At 63.8% G+C, this 16870-nt stretch overlaps 1 protein-coding gene and 1 long non-coding RNA gene across 2 annotated transcripts; both read left to right on the forward strand.

Annotated features, from left to right (window-relative positions):
* Positions 1–217: 217 nt before the first annotated feature.
* On the forward strand, positions 218–5838 carry LOC107184062. The gene is made up of 3 exons (XR_001514888.1): positions 218–304; positions 1229–1443; positions 5798–5838. It is a non-coding gene; the product is annotated as an uncharacterized LOC107184062 (long non-coding RNA).
* Positions 5839–5872: 34 nt separating this feature from the next.
* On the forward strand, positions 5873–16209 carry RBBP8NL (RBBP8 N-terminal like). The gene is given in 13 exon segments (XM_015567714.1): positions 5873–5937; positions 6865–6907; positions 7307–7402; positions 9988–10100; positions 10572–10644; positions 11088–11239; positions 11347–11426; positions 11637–11794; positions 12255–12969; positions 13180–13306; positions 13629–13816; positions 15536–15566; positions 15569–16209. Coding segments are annotated over 13 exon segments (2016 nt in total). The 5' UTR covers positions 5873–5876; the 3' UTR covers positions 15748–16209.
* Positions 16210–16870: the final 661 nt, after the last annotated feature.

Consider the following 16870-nt stretch of genomic DNA (forward strand, 5'->3'; position numbering starts at 1 on the left):
CGCTCCACATTGGAGGCCCCAGAGTCTCCTTGTTAACTGGCCAGAGGTGCGGGCCATGTGTTCCGGAGAAACAATCCCAGCTCTATGTGGGGTCAGACACGACCTGTTCCACCACTTTCTGCAATGGCAGAGCCTGTTGGGCGGCTTTGGGCCCTGCCTCCTTTCTGCTCCTGGCAAGGAGCCCCAGAACCTGCCCAGCGGGTTGGGCCAAGTTGCGTCGCGCTGCCTGTGCAGGTTCACACATTGCTGCCTCCATCTCGGCAGGAAGGTCCGCGGAGGTCAACACGGGCGGGCGAGGGGCCATGTGAGTACCGGGGCCCGGGACCCCACAGCTCCAGCAGCTGGAGGCAGGGGAGGGGCTGAGGTCACTGTGGGGTCACCCAAGGCACCCCAGCCCCTGCTTGCTGGGCAGGAGGTGGGCTGGCCAGGCTGGTTGGAGGGGTGCAGCCACCTGTTCTGAGGTGCCTCGTCCAGGGGGAAGGGCCCAGTGAGCTTCCTGACCAGGGGCAGGGTGCAGAGTCATGACTGGGAGTGAGGGTCTGGGCGCCGGGATGGGCAGCTGGCCAGGCACCTCATCCTGGATCTGCCCCGCAGCTGAGTCCTCGTGGGCGGGGTGAAGCCCTGGGGGTGAGGAGGGGCACAGGGCTGTGGGACACGGCTGCCCTGACCTTGGTGTCTCTGGGGAGGCCTCCGGGGGGCCATGGGTCCTGCTCAGCCTCCCCAGTGAGGCCTCAGGGGTGCAGCAGGTAGCCCATGCCCTGGAAGTCAGGTTGCAAGGCCCACAGTTACCTGAGCCAAGAAGCAGCCTCAGCCCACCTGGGAGCACCCTGTCCTGCTCCTCTGTGCATGTGTGCACGCGCCTGTGGGATGCACAACTATGTGTGCACACGTGCATCATGCACACTCATGTGCAGCTCTCCCTGGGCCAGGACAGTGCTGGGTGTGTGGCGGGGGAGGTAGCTGAGGGGGGCACATGTGTGTGTGGCACTCGTGTTGGGATGTGCTCTAACTTGTGTTAGGATATTATCAGGATCCATGTGTATGGGTGTGGGCATCAGGTGTGCATGTGTGTCACAGGTCTATGTGTCTGGTGACGTTAGAAACTTCCCTGGCAGTGACACATCTCTGGACATGACCGTCCACCCTGAGCTGGCCCAGGGGTCATTAGGAGGCCCCATTTCTGCCCTGGCTGTGTCCTTGTGAACCTCTCTTGCTCCTCTATAAACAGGGTTGGCGTGGCCACTCCATGCGCAAGCATGAGACCCAGTAAGCCACAGCATGGAGCACTTATTGGGTGCTGGCACGTGGGGGCTCCCAGACTGGCCCCTGACCACTGTGTTTGAGGAGTCCTGACAGCTTGAGGTGGCAGAGACCCCCCCCTCCAGGAGCAAGGGACAAAGCTCACGTCTGTCTGTGTGGAGGGGGACACTGAGGCTCAGCCAGGTGAGTGCCCAGCCGCGCAGAGGCCCCCTCAGAAGGTGGACAAGGACTCAGGGCCGGAGCCTGTGGAGCGGGCCAGTGAGCACCTCCTCAGATGGCCGCACGCCCCGAGCCTGGGCACGCAGTGGGTGCACAAATCCCCATGCCGCAGCGTGCAGTGGGCTCCGACGGCGTGCCTGGCCCCTTGCAGGCCCAGCAGGAGGTCAGGGTCTGTCACTTGGGGACGGTATATCCGGTGACCTCTCCACACTCCTGCAGAGAAGCTTTGGGATCGTTTTAGTGCCCTGCAAGCATGTAGAGTCCTGGCACCATGCTTGGCACAGTGGGCATGAGGAAGCAGCAGCTGCTGCTACTGCAGCATCGTCATAGTTGTTTTGTGGGTAGGTGGATAGACAGACAGACCGATGGTGAAGGAGCAGCGTATGGGCCGGCCACAGTGCTCCGGCACCGGGGCTGCTGGAGCAGGACTGCCCCAGCCAGGGCGGCAGCGAGGGGCGAGGAGCCGGGGGCCCCCACTGGCCCAGGAGCAGGGCCAGAAACCACACCCCTGGGGCTTTGCCGCTCAACCTGACAGAGCCCAATCCAGGCTGGGGCTACAGCTGGGGCCTCAGTGCCCACCCTGCCTGGGGGCCAGATGGCACCTGTCCTGGGCACAGCCACCAAGACTCAGTGGCCTGAAGTGTCTATACAGTGTGCACCATCACTACAGATTTCTGAATTGGGGCGGGGGGCGGTGTCCTCCTGCAAAGTGCCTTTGTGGCAATGGGACCTGAACTGGCCCAAGAGGAGAGGGGGTCCTGTAAGCAGAAATGGCAGTGCCTGGGGCCGCATGTGAGGGAGGCACTATCGGTAGACTACAGGTGGGGGACGCAGGGTCTCCATTTGTAGTCAACTGAGCGCTCAGCCTTCCAGGCACTGGGCTGAGCATGTCTCTGTTGGACGGGCGTCCCCTGGACATACACTACCTGGACGGGCGTCCCCTGGACATACACAACCTGGACAGGCGTCCCCTGGACATACACAACCTGGACGGGCGTCCCCTGGACATACACAACCTGGACGGGCGTCCCCTGGGCACGTGTTACTGGGAAGGATCCTCACAGTCCCTGATACGAAGGGTAGTGTTACCCCCAGATGAGGAAACTGAGGGTCTGGGAGGTAAAACCACTAGCCCAAGTTTGCACAGAAGGTAAAGGTAGGACAGGGCCCCTACCAGGGCTGTAGGCTTATGGCTTGGACCCCCATGTCTTTATCAATCTGGCCTGGCTGACTCAGCATGGCCGGCCCACCTGCCCTTCCCTCCCACCTGCCCTTCCAGGGGCTCAGCCCCAGCAGAAAACTTGCAGCCTGGGCATCCAGAGGTGGAGGGCTGGGGAGCCCTGGCCTGTCTGGGGCCCTAAGGAGCACAACTCAGGTCTTTGCTTCCAAGCCCCACCCCCAGGAGCAGCTCAGGCCAACCTCTCCTGTGCACAGGCCTCCAGAGTTCTCTGAACCCCCAGCCCCCACTGCCCTGGGCACTCCTGCAGACACAGAGCCGCATGATAGGGAGGCCCGCTGACCTCCCAGCAGGAAGCTACACCCAGGGCCACGCTACCCACAGTGCCCCTGGAGGCTGACTGTCCACTTCGCCTCAGACAATGCACTCGGTCACCTGCCCTCCTGGGAAAGTCACACTGTCCCCACGGCACTGCCGCACAGGCTGGGTGGCCCTGGGCTATGTGTGCAGACAGGAGACTCCAACTTTGCTGTCAGCGACCCGCACAGGCCTGCCCCAGGACCCTTGTCCATGCTGTTCCCCTGCCCAGCATGCAGGGTGTCTCCTGCCGCCCTTTGGGGACCCTGAGAGAAGCAGCCGGGAGGGCTGGCAGGGCAGTTTGGGGCACAAAGAGGAGCCGGGCGGGGCAGGGGTGGCGCCCTACAGAGGGCACCACAGTGACCTCTTCAGGATCAATGTTTGCCTCTTGCTTGGACCCAGAGCCCACACAGGCTTCTCCCAGCCCATGACACCAAGGGTTCCCTTGGGCGCCTCCTTAGTGGGCGTTGGCCCAGCCCACAGCCCACAGCCCACGGCCACCACAGGTGTTGGAGGGAAGAGGAACCTGTCAGGCAGGTCTGGGTGGAATTTCAGGCACTGCAGCTCAGCCCCTCCCCGCCCTCCTCACCCTCCTGCTAGAGACCTGAGCCCATGGAGGCCCCAGTTCAAAGTCTTACCTTCCAGGGGCCCCACCATGAGGTCAAGGTCAGCATAGTGAGCACAGCAGGACCACTAGGACATGTCCTTTGTCCTCATGGGGTGAGGGCCCAGCACCCACAGCCCTCAGAGAAAGTTCAAACCCTGGGTTCCGCCTCCACTGGGCAGCTGGGAAGGGTGACATGATCTTTTGGGGCCTCAGTTCCCCATCTGGAGAGTGGACTCTTTACGGTGTGGTCAGGGTTAGACTGTCATGAAAGTGACAGTGTGTACAGCGCTCAGGAAACGGGCCGATACCATTTATACCCCTTCTGCTCCAGCCCTGGCCTCCCCAGCCTCCGGAATTCAGCATCTTTGCTACATCATCTGACACAGAGCCACCATGCGGGCACCCCCACTTCCCCGCAGCCCAGGCAGGTCTGGTAAACGAGTTTGGGGAGCCTGGCCTTCCTGCTGCTCCACCCTCCACCACACCCCCAGGCCCTGCACAGCCGGCTCCTTGGACACTGCAGGGCACAGGATCTCACCTGTCCTCCAGCCAGGCTGTCTCCCGTACAGAAGTACAGGCTTCCCACTGTTCTTTGACTCAGGCTCATGGTCTGTTTCCCGGCGCAGGGGGCAGTCCTAGCCCTGTGCTTGCTGCGCCCGACTTCTCTTGGGGTCATAAGACCTGTTCCATTGTGACCCCATGGCACCTGCCACCCCCACTTCCCTTCCGAGAGCCCAGAGCAGCAGGCTGGCTTTCCGCTCTGCTCCCGCGTCACTCAGTGATGGCAGTGGGGGCTGGGGCATTCCTCTGGCCAGGGACATCTGGCAGTTGGCATTTGGGGTTTTCTAGTTTGGGGCTGTTTTGTAGGGTGCTGCTGCGAACTCAGACATCCTCAGGGCAACCTTTTAAATGCAAATGAGACCACGCCCCCTTCTGTGGCCTTGGCCAGAACTCAGGCCAGCCGAGGGGGGATTCTGAGCAGAGGTTTCAAGGGCCTGCGCTGCTGCCCTGTGCAGAGTGCGTGCTGGGGCCGGGCAGAGGCAGGGAGCCAGGTGCAGTGGCCCGGGAGATGCAACTCAGTCCCATGGTGGCTTGGGCCCAGTGTGGGGTGGCAAGAAGGGAAAGGTGAGATTCCGGGCATAAGTAGAAGTCCTGCCAACAGTTGCTCCTGAGGGGTCAGTGCGGGCGGCCAGAGGAGAGGGTTCTGAGTTACAGGAGCCTGGCTGTCTGTTCTCAGGGTCCAGAGGGAAGAGGTCTCTGGCCTCGGGCAGGCAGGACAGGATCCTTCTGCTCTTTGTGAGACTCAGGGCCCCAGGGAGCTGGCCACAGACCCCACCCCTGCAGCGGGCATGCAGGGGGCTTGGCTCAGCCTCAGTAAACATAGACCTGGGGTCAAAATTAGCATCCACAACTACTCAGGCTCAAGGTGGGCACAGAGAGCGCTGGGCCTCAGCACCCTGACATGCACGCGCGCGCGCGCGCACACACACACACACACAGCATGCACACACACGTACACACACATACACATGTGCGCACATGTGCACACACATACACAGTGCGTGTGCGCACACTACCATGCCAAGACAGAGCACACCAGACTGAGTGAGGGGGCCCTGTTCTGAGGTCTGAGCCTTGGCGTCCCTTGGCACCCCGTAGCCGGCAGTGCCCCCACCCCTCACGGAAGGAACTGCTGGAGAGAGTTCCCCAGAGGGACTGCATGTCACAGCTGGCTAATGGGCTCATGGAGCATGACGTGGGTGCTCTGAGCCACTGCAGGCCAGGCCCAGCCAAGGCTCCTGACGAGGGGCCCAGCCTCCCAGGCCTGGGGCCAATCTGCAGCCACAGAGGGAGGGGGAGGGGGGAGAGTAGGGGACATGCCTGCGGGAGGCCGGGATTAGGTGGTGGATATTGAATGGACAGGTCCCATCCCTCCTGTCCCCTCCAAGTTCCCCCAAAGTATGAAAGCTAAGAGCAGGACAGTGTAGAGGAGCCCACTGGGTCCTCAGTGTGGACATGACCCAGTGGGAGTGGGGGTGGCCCACAGACAGGACACTCCACCAACACCCACGGGGCCAGCACCTAGCCCCTCTCCAAGCAGTGGCCCATGACTGGACCCTACAGCCCATAGGCCCTTCCCAAGCCAAAGAGCCCCTCTCCCACTTCTTGCTCCACAGGCTGGAAACAGAGGGGCAGTAGGACCGAGGGGCATCCTGCACCTGAGCACAGAGGGGCCTGGCCAGGGCCCAGAGGGCCATGGAGAGCTTCATGGAGTCCCTAAACAGGCTGAAGGACATCCATGAGAAGGAGGTCCTGGGTGAGTGCCGCAGGGGCAGGGTGGGTGGGGTGGGGCTGGTCTCCACAGGTGGCTCTCACCTGGACCAGTGGCCTAAGAGCCGAGGCCAGGCCAGGGTGCTCCCACACATCGCCTCCAAACCTAGGACCTCGCCTTCCAGGCCCAGAAGGAAGTAATGCCTCAGAGCCCGGAGCATCCACGTGGCCAGGTGCCCAGCCTCAGATCAGCACCCCAAGTGTGCCCTGCAGGGCTTCTCCCAACGGTCAGCCCAGGCCGGGTGGAAATAAAAAGCCAGGCCCGCTGCCAAGAGCCAGGAGCCTCCTTCGCTCAGGACAGGGGTCTCGGCGTCCCCCGAGCAAGGCCCCTCTCTAAGAACGGGAGCTCACGGGTCCGGAGGCCCGTCCAGGGCATTGATCTGAAACCCTCCGTTTCACTCCTGGACACCAGGCTGAGCTCTGCCCCGCCCACACACCTGTCCCTCCATTCCCCGGGCCCCTGGGCCCTGGCCAGACCCTCCTGAGACCAACCATCCCACAAGCACCCACCCCCCAGAGGTCCCAAAGGGCCTGGGTCACCTCCCCAGAGACTTGGAAAGGCAGGTCTGCTTGGGGCATGGAGGAGTCTGCCAGGGTCCCTCCCAAGAGCCCATTCTATTTCAATATTAGCTGCACCCAAACTTAATGCCCCTCCCAGGACCCGGCTAGGTGGTTTGTTACTCCCAGCTTCGAGGTCCTAACCATCCTCCAGACAGACACCAGAGTCAGAGCCCCCATTGGGAAGAGAGACACTGGGCCCAGGGCAGCGGTCCTGAGCAGTCCCGAGACTGAGCCAGTGAGGCGACCCATCAGGGGTGCGGGTGTGGAGAGGAACAGGAGGTGCCCTGGGCTCTGCTGCAGGGGCTGCCTGCACAGCCGGGCCTGACCCTCCACCCCTTCCTCCACCCTCCAGGCCTGCAGAACAAGCTTCTGGAACTGAACTCAGAGCGGTGCCGGTGAGTCAGACAGGCTGGCCCAGCGGGAACGGATGCGAAGGACAGCAGCTCACCAGTCATTCACTTCATCCTCCCAAATGCCAGGGAGCCCCCACCCCCCAACTCCCCATGTACAAAGGGAAACAGGCTCCGCATGGGCAGGAGGGAGGGAGCCACTGGCCCATGTCATGCATCCAATAGCTGGTGAGCCAGGACTGCAAACAGGGACCCTCCACGGGGCTGGGCAAGCCACATCCACTCCAGGCGCCTGCAGTACCAATTATCAGTGGGAACACACGTCATGAGACATTGAGAACTGAGGGGAGGGGCTCCCCACGTCCAGATGGGGCTCAGTTCTGTAGCAAGAGAGAACTGCAGGTGGCAAGAGAGAAACCCCATCTCATTGGTTCCCCCCTACAGGGATGCCCAAAGGGTAGAGGAGCTCTGTGCCAAGAACCACCAGCTCAGGGAGCAGCAGAAGGCTCTGAAAGACAACGTGCGGGTGCTGGAGAACAGGTGAGCCAGGTGCGGGAGAACAGGCGAGCCAGATGCTGGGGCACAGGCGAGCCAGGTGCTGGGGCACAGGCGAGCCAGGTGCGGGAGAACAGGCGAGCCAGATGCTCGGGCACAGGCGAGCCAGGTGCTGGGGCACAGGCGAGCCAGGTGCGGGAGAACAGGCGAGCCAGATGCTCGGGCACAGGCGAGCCAGGTGCTGGGGCACAGGCGAGCCAGGTGCGGGAGAACAGGCGAGCCAGATGCTCGGGCACAGGCGAGCCAGGTGCTGGGGCACAGGCGAGCCAGGTGCGGGAGAACAGGCGAGCCAGATGCTCGGGCACAGGCGAGCCAGGTGCTGGGGCACAGGCGAGCCAGGTGCGGGAGAACAGGCGAGCCAGATGCTCGGGCACAGGCGAGCCAGGTGCTGGGGCACAGGCGAGCCAGGTGCGGGAGAACAGGCGAGCCAGATGCTCGGGCACAGGCGAGCCAGGTGCTGGGGCACAGGCGAGCCAGGTGCGGGAGAACAGGCGAGCCAGATGCTCGGGCACAGGCGAGCCAGGTGCTGGGGCACAGGCGAGCCAGGTGCGGGAGAACAGGCGAGCCAGATGCTCGGGCACAGGCGAGCCAGGTGCTGGGGCACAGGCGAGCCAGGTGCGGGAGAACAGGCGAGCCAGATGCTCGGGCACAGGCGAGCCAGGTGCTGGGGCACAGGCGAGCCAGGTGCGGGAGAACAGGCGAGCCAGATGCTCGGGCACAGGCGAGCCAGGTGCTGGGGCACAGGCGAGCCAGGTGCGGGAGAACAGGCGAGCCAGATGCTCGGGCACAGGCGAGCCAGGTGCTGGGGCACAGGCGAGCCAGGTGCGGGAGAACAGGCGAGCCAGATGCTCGGGCACAGGCGAGCCAGGTGCTGGGGCACAGGCGAGCCAGGTGCGGGAGAACAGGCGAGCCAGATGCTCGGGCACAGGCGAGCCAGGTGCTGGGGCACAGGCGAGCCAGGTGCGGGAGAACAGGCGAGCCAGATGCTCGGGCACAGGCGAGCCAGGTGCTGGGGCACAGGCGAGCCAGGTGCGGGAGAACAGGCGAGCCAGATGCTCGGGCACAGGCGAGCCAGGTGCTGGGGCACAGGCGAGCCAGGTGCGGGAGAACAGGCGAGCCAGATGCTCGGGCACAGGCGAGCCAGGTGCTGGGGCACAGGCGAGCCAGGTGCGGGAGAACAGGCGAGCCAGATGCTCGGGCACAGGCGAGCCAGGTGCTGGGGCACAGGCGAGCCAGGTGCGGGAGAACAGGCGAGCCAGATGCTCGGGCACAGGCGAGCCAGGTGCTGGGGCACAGGCGAGCCAGGTGCGGGAGAACAGGCGAGCCAGATGCTCGGGCACAGGCGAGCCAGGTGCTGGGGCACAGGCGAGCCAGGTGCGGGAGAACAGGCGAGCCAGATGCTCGGGCACAGGCGAGCCAGGTGCTGGGGCACAGGCGAGCCAGGTGCGGGAGAACAGGCGAGCCAGATGCTCGGGCACAGGCGAGCCAGGTGCTGGGGCACAGGCGAGCCAGGTGCGGGAGAACAGGCGAGCCAGATGCTCGGGCACAGGCGAGCCAGGTGCTGGGGCACAGGCGAGCCAGGTGCGGGAGAACAGGCGAGCCAGATGCTCGGGCACAGGCGAGCCAGGTGCTGGGGCACAGGCGAGCCAGGTGCGGGAGAACAGGCGAGCCAGATGCTCGGGCACAGGCGAGCCAGGTGCTGGGGCACAGGCGAGCCAGGTGCGGGAGAACAGGCGAGCCAGATGCTCGGGCACAGGCGAGCCAGGTGCTGGGGCACAGGCGAGCCAGGTGCGGGAGAACAGGCGAGCCAGATGCTCGGGCACAGGCGAGCCAGGTGCTGGGGCACAGGCGAGCCAGGTGCGGGAGAACAGGCGAGCCAGATGCTCGGGCACAGGCGAGCCAGGTGCTGGGGCACAGGCGAGCCAGGTGCGGGAGAACAGGCGAGCCAGATGCTCGGGCACAGGCGAGCCAGGTGCTGGGGCACAGGCGAGCCAGGTGCGGGAGAACAGGCGAGCCAGATGCTCGGGCACAGGCGAGCCAGGTGCTGGGGCACAGGCGAGCCAGGTGCGGGAGAACAGGCGAGCCAGATGCTCGGGCACAGGCGAGCCAGGTGCTGGGGCACAGGCGAGCCAGGTGCGGGAGAACAGGCGAGCCAGGTGCTGGAGAACAGGCGAGCCAGGTGCTGGGACACAGGCGAGCCAGGTGCTGGGGCACAGGTGAGCCTGGTGCTGGATCATGGTGAGCCAGGTGCTGGGGCACAGGTGAGCCAGAACTCGGCCACCTGCTGGCCATACTCCTGATTGGAGGGAGGGTGGGAGGACAAGGGGTCTGTGGTTGCGTTTGGGAAGCTCTAAGGTTAAACTAAAGCGGACAGCTTTCCCCGACCTTCCCTGCAGGACTTCTCAGAGCCTTAAGTAAACTGTATTTTCAAGGTTCCTTCCCAAACTTAGGGGATGGGGCAGGCTTCCACAGTTTGGGAAAGGCAGGGACACATCCCTGGAGGGTCCCAGCCCTTCGATGGGCCTCAGTCTGCCTCCTCAGGGTGACCTCTTGCCTCCCCCATGCCACAGGCTGCGGGCCGGCCTGTGCGACCGCTGCACTGTCACCCAGGAGCTGGCCAGGAAGAAGCAGCAGGAGTTCGAGAGCTCCCTCCTCCAGAACCTGCAGCACCTCTTCATCCTCAGTGAGCTGCCTGCTGTCCCCTTCTGTGGGCCATGACCCAGGGCCTGCTCAGCCTGACATGGCGTCACAGGGATAGAGGGAAGGTGATCCTTCTGTCTGATGGTCACCCACACCTCAATTTACAGACAAATGATACGAAGCCCCAGCTGGCCCTGGCACGTCCCTCAGTCATCAGTCCCCTGCCCTCTCGGCCTCAGCTCCCCACTCCTGCGATGACGAGAGGCCCCTGAGGCCCCACATGAGGAGAGCAGGCCCCCTTTACCTTGGGGGCATTCCGGGGACAAGGTCCCCATTGCTTTCCTCAGCCTTAATGCTGGCGCAGTTTAGTCAATCACATCCAACCATCCCCTCAGGCAGCAAGCATGCATGGGGCACCTGCGTATGCCCGACCCTGGCCTGGGGACAGGACAAGAAGGGAGACTTCCCGGGGCTGTGAGGACCCCCAGGCCTTCACTAATCAGTGTCTTTGCAGCCAATGAGATGACCCGACTGCAGGAGGAAAATGAGACCTTGAAGGAAGAGGTGGCCCGGCTTCGGGGCCTGGGGTGAGTGGGGAAGGCACCAGGGGCCTGAGCACCCTGATCCCTATACCCAGCTCACAGCAGGCACCCGCCACGCGTCCATGGGGCACCAGGGGCAGAGCATGGGGGAAAGGACCCTGTGGGGGACCAGCCCAGTGCTGGGGTGGGTGTCCCATGGCCACTCACCACAAAGCCAATTCCCGACCTCAGAGCAACCAGCACAGGTGCCTTGTAAATGGACAGGAGCCCAGGGGACCCCTTAAAAACAGGGATGGTCCCCAGCACGCCAGCCGCTCTGCCACTTGGGGCTCTGCACCTGGGGGCATATCTCGGGTGGTGTCAAGTGCCCTCTTTCTGGGTCACCTGGGTCCCCCTGCAGTGGTGGCTTGGCCCCCAGGAGGACACCCTGGCCTTTCTGATTGTGTCTGGGGGCACTGCCCTCCCTCTCCCCTCCCCTCGGGAGACAGACCCAAGCCCCAGTGCAGGGAGAGCTCCTCGGACCCCTCCTCACCCCCCCTGCTCATCTCCCCGGGCCCCTGGAAGGCCAGCACCGAGAAGCTGCCAGGAGGCCACGAGGAGGCCGAGGACCACCCCCTGGATGCCAGTCCACGGGGAGAAGGTGCTGTGAGGCTGGGGGCGGGGGGCGGGCATCCCAGGCCAGGGGGCCTCTGGACAGGGGCTGAGCCATCTCCCAACCTGGCCTGTTCAAGACGTTTCCTCCCACAGAGAAGCTGGAGCACAGGATGTCTCCAGTGGCCAAAATCTCCCCGGGTGCCGACCTGGCCGAGCCATGGGCCTCAGACATGGTGAGGACAAGGGACCCCAAGCCACCTCTCCCAGCCCCAGCCACATGCCACGCGCTGTCCTCTGGGACAGACAGGGACCCCTGAGCTCCATTCAACATGGGTGGAGGCAAGGCCCAGAGCCGGTGGGTGACCTGTCCAAGGTCCCACAAAGAGCAAGGGCAGAGGGCACCAGCCAGCCCCACCCAGGCTGACCATGCCCACCCTGTGCAGAGCCCCCAGCATATCTCCAACCAGCTGCACGGGACCATTGCCGTGGTGCGGCCGGGGGCCTGGGCCTGCTCCGCTGACCAGGGCTCCGCCAATGGGACGCTCTCTGCCCAGAACAGCCCACCCAGCCCGCCTTACGAGCACAGCCTCTCCCTGGACAGGTGAGGTTCTGCCCACAGCCACCACCAGGAGTGGCCTCAGCTGAGCACCTGTCCCAATCTAGTCCCACCTTTGAGAGGGGGGCAGTGGCCAGGAGCCCCTCCATGGCACGGCAGGAGCTCATGCCCTCCCAAGGCTTTGCTTTCCTGGATACTCCCCCCATCACGAAGTCCCCACGGGGACCCTCCTGAACAGCCAGGACAGGTGGGGGGCTGCGGGGAGAGGTGGAGCCAGCACTCCAGTGAGGGCAGGTACCTGATGCCCAGAAGGGGAGAGGCCACAGAGCCCCAGGCTCCAGGTCAACGTGGCTTGGCCTCCAGAGCGGGGAGGGGGGAGGGGCCAGGAACCCACCCTCTCCCCTACCTTCCCCCTGACCTCGCTCGCTCTCCGCACCTCTCCGGGCCTCCCTTGGGACATGGGGTTGACCATGAGCCCCTGTCATTGGGCTTCTTCCCACCCCAGCTTCCTGCGGGCCTCTCAGGCCTCCACCAGGCCCCACAAGTCCCTGAAGCACGCCCTCCAGACTGACCGCCTCTGCCTCCTGAATCGCCCTCTGTCCCTGCACCTTCGGAGCCCCCAGAGCAGCCCCCGGGACCCCGCCGCAGCCCCTGGCGGTCCCCAGCCCCAGATCCTGAAGACCAGAGAGGCAGAGGCATGGGAGGTGCCCTCGGGGCTACTGGGCCCACCGGGCGCCCTGGTGGACATGCGGGATCCTCGGCTAGAGGGGGCGCTGAGCCTGCTCCTGGCCCAGCAGCTGCAGGCACGAAGACAGGCTGGCGGTGCCAGGATGAGGGAGCCTCCCAGGCCAGGGGAGACACCGCCCTCCCCTCCAATCTGTTCCGACTCTGAGGGATCAGAGGGCGAGGTGGCCGGGGCAGGCCTGCCCAGGAGGCGACACCAACAGCCCACAGGCCCAGGCAGCCCCAGGGGGCAGGAGGCCACAGCCATAGAGGACCTTGTTCCAGACAAGCCCCTGGACCTCTCTGAGTGGGGGCGGGGCCGGGATGCCCCCAAGCCCATGGGCCGGCCAAGGAGGTTTAGCCCCAAAGCTGCCCACACTCCCAGCCCTGAGCCGCCCCAGGGAGCCAAGCCACTTGCCCAGTCTGGACCTTGGGGGCGAAGCAATAGCACCAAGGGGGCCAGAGCACCAGGGCCAGAAGCGGCCCCCCCGCCCGAGGTGAGGCCCAGCCCTGGTCTTGCCTCATGTGCCCACACCCAGGCCAGCAGCTGGGCCCAGTGAGAAAGCCTGTTCCTGCCGCTCACGCCCAGGGCAGGCAGACCTTCCAGCTGAGCCCAGCCAGGGTCCCAAAGGCTGTGCCCAAGGCTGGGTTGGGGGACAAGACAGTCTCCCCAAATGAATTCAAGCCACCTACATGCTTCCCCTCAGGACTCCCCACATCCTCTCCCAGAGCCCCAGCCTAGCCTGCCGTCTCCAGGCAGGACAGGAGGTGAGTCCAGAGAGAGGCCAAAACCGTCCCCCCACCCACAGAGTCCTGATGCCAATGACCACCCAGGTAAGAGTGAGTGTTGGGGTCATGAGAGCCCAGCAAATGTGGCCCCAGGAGGGGAGGGATGTGCAGTGGACAGCACCAGCTGAGTGTGGGCCTGACAGGCCAAACCCTAGGGTCCCCACAGTCAGACCTAGAAGGGAAGTGGGGGTCCAGGCAGGTGTGTCCCTGACCACAGGCAGTGAAGGAAAGGGCGCTAGCGATTAGAGTCTGGGGCAGGATGTGGATTTCCCATTACAGTGGCCAAGCCAGGGGATACCCCAGCGGGTGGGGTCACTGTACAGATGCTGGACCCTAGGGCAGGTTACAGCACCCTTCTGTGCCTCAGTTTCCTCATCTGCAGAGCTGTTGCCACTCACCCTGGTCTGGCAGGCTAGAGCGAGCCCTGCTCCCACCAGACTCCTGGGCCACCAGCCTGGCCTGACCCACGCCCTGCACCCCGCAGAGCTCAGCAAGGCCCAGGTACAGCGACCGCTGTCAGACACGCTGGATGAGCCAGGCGCCTCGGACAGTGAGGTGGGTCCCAGGCTCAGGTGGGGCCCCAAGCTAGGGCTTCCCAGGCTCGGGGGAGGGTCCTGGCCCTGACCATACTCCCTCACCCCGCAGGTGGGCCTGAGCCCGGAGGCGGGGGCCACATCCAGCACCCCGGGGGAGGGGCCCAGGTGCTTCTGCACCAAGGAGCCCGGGCAGGGCCTGCAGCACAAGAGGAAGTGGGTCCAGTCCTCTGACCTGTGGGACAAAGGTATGGGCCCGGACAGTGTGGGGTGGGGAGTCCCGCAGCCCCAACACCCCCACCCCACCTTGGGGAATGGCATCCTCCAATTGACTGGAACCCAGGCCCTGAAACCAGTCCTTGGAGCTCTCCCAGAGCAGGACCCTTAAGAGGAGGAGCTAGGGGTCAGGCCTGGGTGATTCCTGGTCCCCTTCCTCCTCACAGCAGCCCCAGCCAGTCCCTTCAACCTGGAGGGGTGGACTCCTGGACCCCTTTGGCCACCTTGATGCGTGGGGTGTGTTTGTTCCACTGGGGAAGTGGGGGCTGCTCAAATGTGTGGTGCCTGTGGGCCTGGCTCCTCCTAACAGGGCAGCAGGAGCAGAGGCCCCAGCCCGAGGGTACCAGGACACCCCCACTTCCTGCTCTGGCCACAAAGGCAGCTTTGGCCAGGTGCCAGAGAGACGGAACGCATAAGCTAATAATGGATGCCGCCCGGGTGTTTGTCCAAACAGGTCTGCCACTAGGCAGGCCCGGCTTGGCTGCCACAATGCGCCATTGTTGCTGGGAAGGTGCCTGAGAACAGTGTTTGCTCGGGCGAGCCATGGAGGAGGCCAGCACACCTGCCTGATTTCCAGGCACTTCCTGCTGGGCATGATTTGGCCCAGTCCTGGTAGGCACAGTCCATAGGGGCGCCCAGGTGTCTGCCCCACCCTGCACTTGGAGCTGAGCTGCCCAACCCTGGTCCTCCCACCTGGACAGTGCAGGGGCTCCCCGTCAGGCACCGACACCTCACAACGCCCACACTGGTGGTCAGTGAGAACAGGGCCTTTGCCCAGCTTGTGGCCCACACCACTTGCGCCAGGCAGAGTGCCACACGGCTCAGCACCGGCAGCAGCGCCCCTGTCGTCACTGCCTCTGGGCCTCATGACCCTGCCCAGTGATGGACCTCACTGCCTCACAGGTGGGGAAACTGAGGCACAGAGAGGTGAGGGAACTCACCCAAGGTCACAAAACTGGTACACGGGGTCAGGATTCCAACCTGGTTCTGACCCAGGTCTGAATCTTGTCCCACATCAGAGACAAGCCTGGGGCAGACTGGCAGGTGCCCCCTGAGAGGGTCCTAAGGATCTGACACCTCCCCTGTGGCCCCGGCCGAAGGCAGGACCATGGAGGCACCCAGCCAGTGTCTCGGGATTCTGAGAGCCTTTCCCTCTCAGGGCAGGTTATCCAAAATGTGCCGGGCCCTCTCTCTGCAAAGCAGCGAGGTGGGGGGCCAGGGCTGGGCCGGCCTCAGGGTTGCACGCCTGGGGAGAGGGTCCACGCTTCCACCAAATTCCGATTGAGCCGCTGTGGCTCTGGGTCTGCCGCTGTCAGCACAAGTCACCTCTGCCAGGTGGGCCCTGAGTTCCCTGCCAGAGACTGCCCTCGAGGCCCTGGGGAGAGCCCAGTGTCAGCTCAAGGGAGGACCCACGAGGCCACTGCCGGGCGTCCCAGCCTAACCTCACTCTGTCCACTTCCCACAGCCTCCAAGAAGCTGTCCTGAGGGAGAAGGAACACAGGGGAGCCCCTGACGCCAGCTGAAGGGCCCAGGAGCCCAAGACCCCAAGGACGACAGCCCCTCACCCAGCAACAGCATCTGGGAGGAGCCCTATCGCGCTCTGCCCACCGAGGCCAGGACAGCCCACACCACCAGCCCAGCCCAGCTCGGGGGGGTGGGGGGGGGGAAGGAGATTAAATCCTGGCCACGTCCAGAGGTGCTGGGAAGGCCGAGAGGGAGTCTATAGCTGGTTTTTGGAACCCTTCTCTACCCATCTTGATGACTGGCTGGACCTGTCATCCCACCTTCTCCCCAGCACCTTCTCCCTTGCGGGGAACAGGAGTTGAGAAGCACAGGAGGCAGGGATCCTCAGCCCTAGCCCAGCCCCACCCCTGCAGCACAGAGACAGCCCTTACCGGGCAGCGCCCCTCACCCTCCTCATCCCTCCCCTGCCTACTCCACTGGCATCCCAGACTCCAAGGGCCCTGCACTCTTGGCCACCCCTTCCCTGAGGGGCAACGGAGCTGCAAGCATCGGTCTCCAGCGCCCCCTCGTGGAACCCTGCATACAGACACTGGGCATTGAGGGCCTAGTCCAGGGGTGGGCAAACTTTTTGACTCGAGGGCCACAATGGGTTCTTAAACTGGACCGGAGGGCCGGAACAAAAGCATGGATGGAGTGTTTGTGTGAACTGATATAAATTCAAAGTAAACATCATTACATAAAAGGGTACGGTCTTTTTTTTCAATAGCTTTATTCATTTCAAACGGGCTGGATCCGGCCCGCGGGCCATAGTTTGCCCACGGCTGGCCTAGTCCAAGGGCTCAGGGAGGCTGAAAGGCAATGGCTTGAGGCCTTCGCAGATAGGGTCCTCAGGGTGCTGGGGCCCTAAAGGTGCAAAGAAGGATGGCCTATGTGGCCAGCAGGGTCAGGGTCAGGGTCAGCCCTCTGCATGACCCAGTACTCCACCCTCAGCATCAGGCTATTCTGCACCCCAGGCCGTTGTCTCTTTAAGAGGGTGTGTCTCAGAGGCCTCCAGGAAAGGAGCTTACACAGTTCCTGGGCCCACCCAGGCCCACTGGATCAGGATTTAAGAAGCTCCAAGTGGCTTCTGGCTGGTGTAGTTCAGTGGATAGAGCATCGGCCTGCGGACTGAAGGATTCTGGGTTCAATTCCAGTCAAGGGCACATGCCTGGGTTGCAGGCTCGGTCCCCAGTGTGGGGCATACAGGAGGCAGCCCAGCAATGATTCTCATCATTGATGTTTCTATCTCTCTCTCTCTCCCTTCCTCTCTGAAATCAATAAAAATACATTTTTTAAA

This window comes from Myotis davidii, unplaced genomic scaffold (genome assembly GCF_000327345.1).
Source record: "Myotis davidii unplaced genomic scaffold, ASM32734v1 scaffold244, whole genome shotgun sequence".
In the NCBI taxonomy this organism is placed as follows: domain Eukaryota; kingdom Metazoa; phylum Chordata; class Mammalia; order Chiroptera; family Vespertilionidae; genus Myotis; species Myotis davidii.